The sequence below is a fragment of the Carlito syrichta genome, unplaced genomic scaffold (genome assembly GCF_000164805.1).
Source record: "Carlito syrichta isolate Samal-C Ts95f unplaced genomic scaffold, Tarsius_syrichta-2.0.1 Scaffold304681, whole genome shotgun sequence".
NCBI classification, from domain to species: domain Eukaryota; kingdom Metazoa; phylum Chordata; class Mammalia; order Primates; family Tarsiidae; genus Carlito; species Carlito syrichta.
The window spans coordinates 133,704-134,442 of record NW_007248777.1 but is presented as its reverse complement, the minus strand read 5'-3'; the positions used below and the strand labels follow the sequence as shown (position 1 = coordinate 134,442).

Sequence of the window (739 nt, the reverse complement as noted above, 5' to 3'; positions counted from 1 at the left end):
AGACACATGTCCTGCGAAGCCCACAGCGGCTCAGCGGCTGCCGGGCCCGGCCGGGTCCCCCCCGCCGCCCTCCCCGAGCCGCCCAGCCCACCTCGGCGCACTGGTGCAGGCTGCGGCCCAGCTCCTGCAGGCTCTCGCGGGCGGCGCGGCTGGGCGGGCACCGGGCAAAGGCCCGCTGCATGCTGGAGGCGCCGTCCCGCAGGCGCCAGCGGACGCAGTAGTCTTCGTACAGCTCGTCCACCTGCAGGAGGCACACAGCTGGCACAGCGGCCTGAGCCAGGCAGCTCAGCGGGTGCACCCCGACCTCGAAAGCAGGAGCCCCGGGACAGGGATCACACCTGCCCCTCGCCCGAGTCCTCGACTGCAAAACCGGCGGGTGCAGCAAGCCCGTCAAGGGTTGGCAGACCCACAGCCTGACCCTGGCGAACCTTGCTCTCCGGCCTCTGCTCTCCTGTCTGTGCTTTGGGCTGCAGGGACTCAGCCCTCCCAGTCCTCTCAGACTGCGCCCAAGGTCTTTCTGCACCGACTGAGGAAAGGGCCCACATGGCCCTGGGGGAGCCCCGGCGTCCTAGGAGGCCCACCTCGGGGTGAGCCCTCGCTGCACCGCTACTGGCCCCAGACGCCCGGCTCGCCCTCAGCTCCTTCCGGCCGCTCCCGCGCCCAGGGGACCGTCCCCCGCTCCTGGAACCCAGCAGGCCGAGCCGCCCAGGACCCCCCCAACGCTGCCGCCTCTCCCCCC

General features: G+C 72.5%; 1 protein-coding gene across 1 annotated transcript in view; it reads right to left on the bottom strand.

Moving 5' to 3' along the window:
• Positions 1-739, bottom strand: part of RIPOR3 (RIPOR family member 3) — a 28,507-nt gene that overhangs the window by 14,276 nt on the left and 13,492 nt on the right. Inside the window, 1 exon segment of the mRNA XM_008060630.1 lies at positions 92-241. Within this exon segment, the coding sequence (XP_008058821.1) occupies positions 92-241 (150 nt within the window).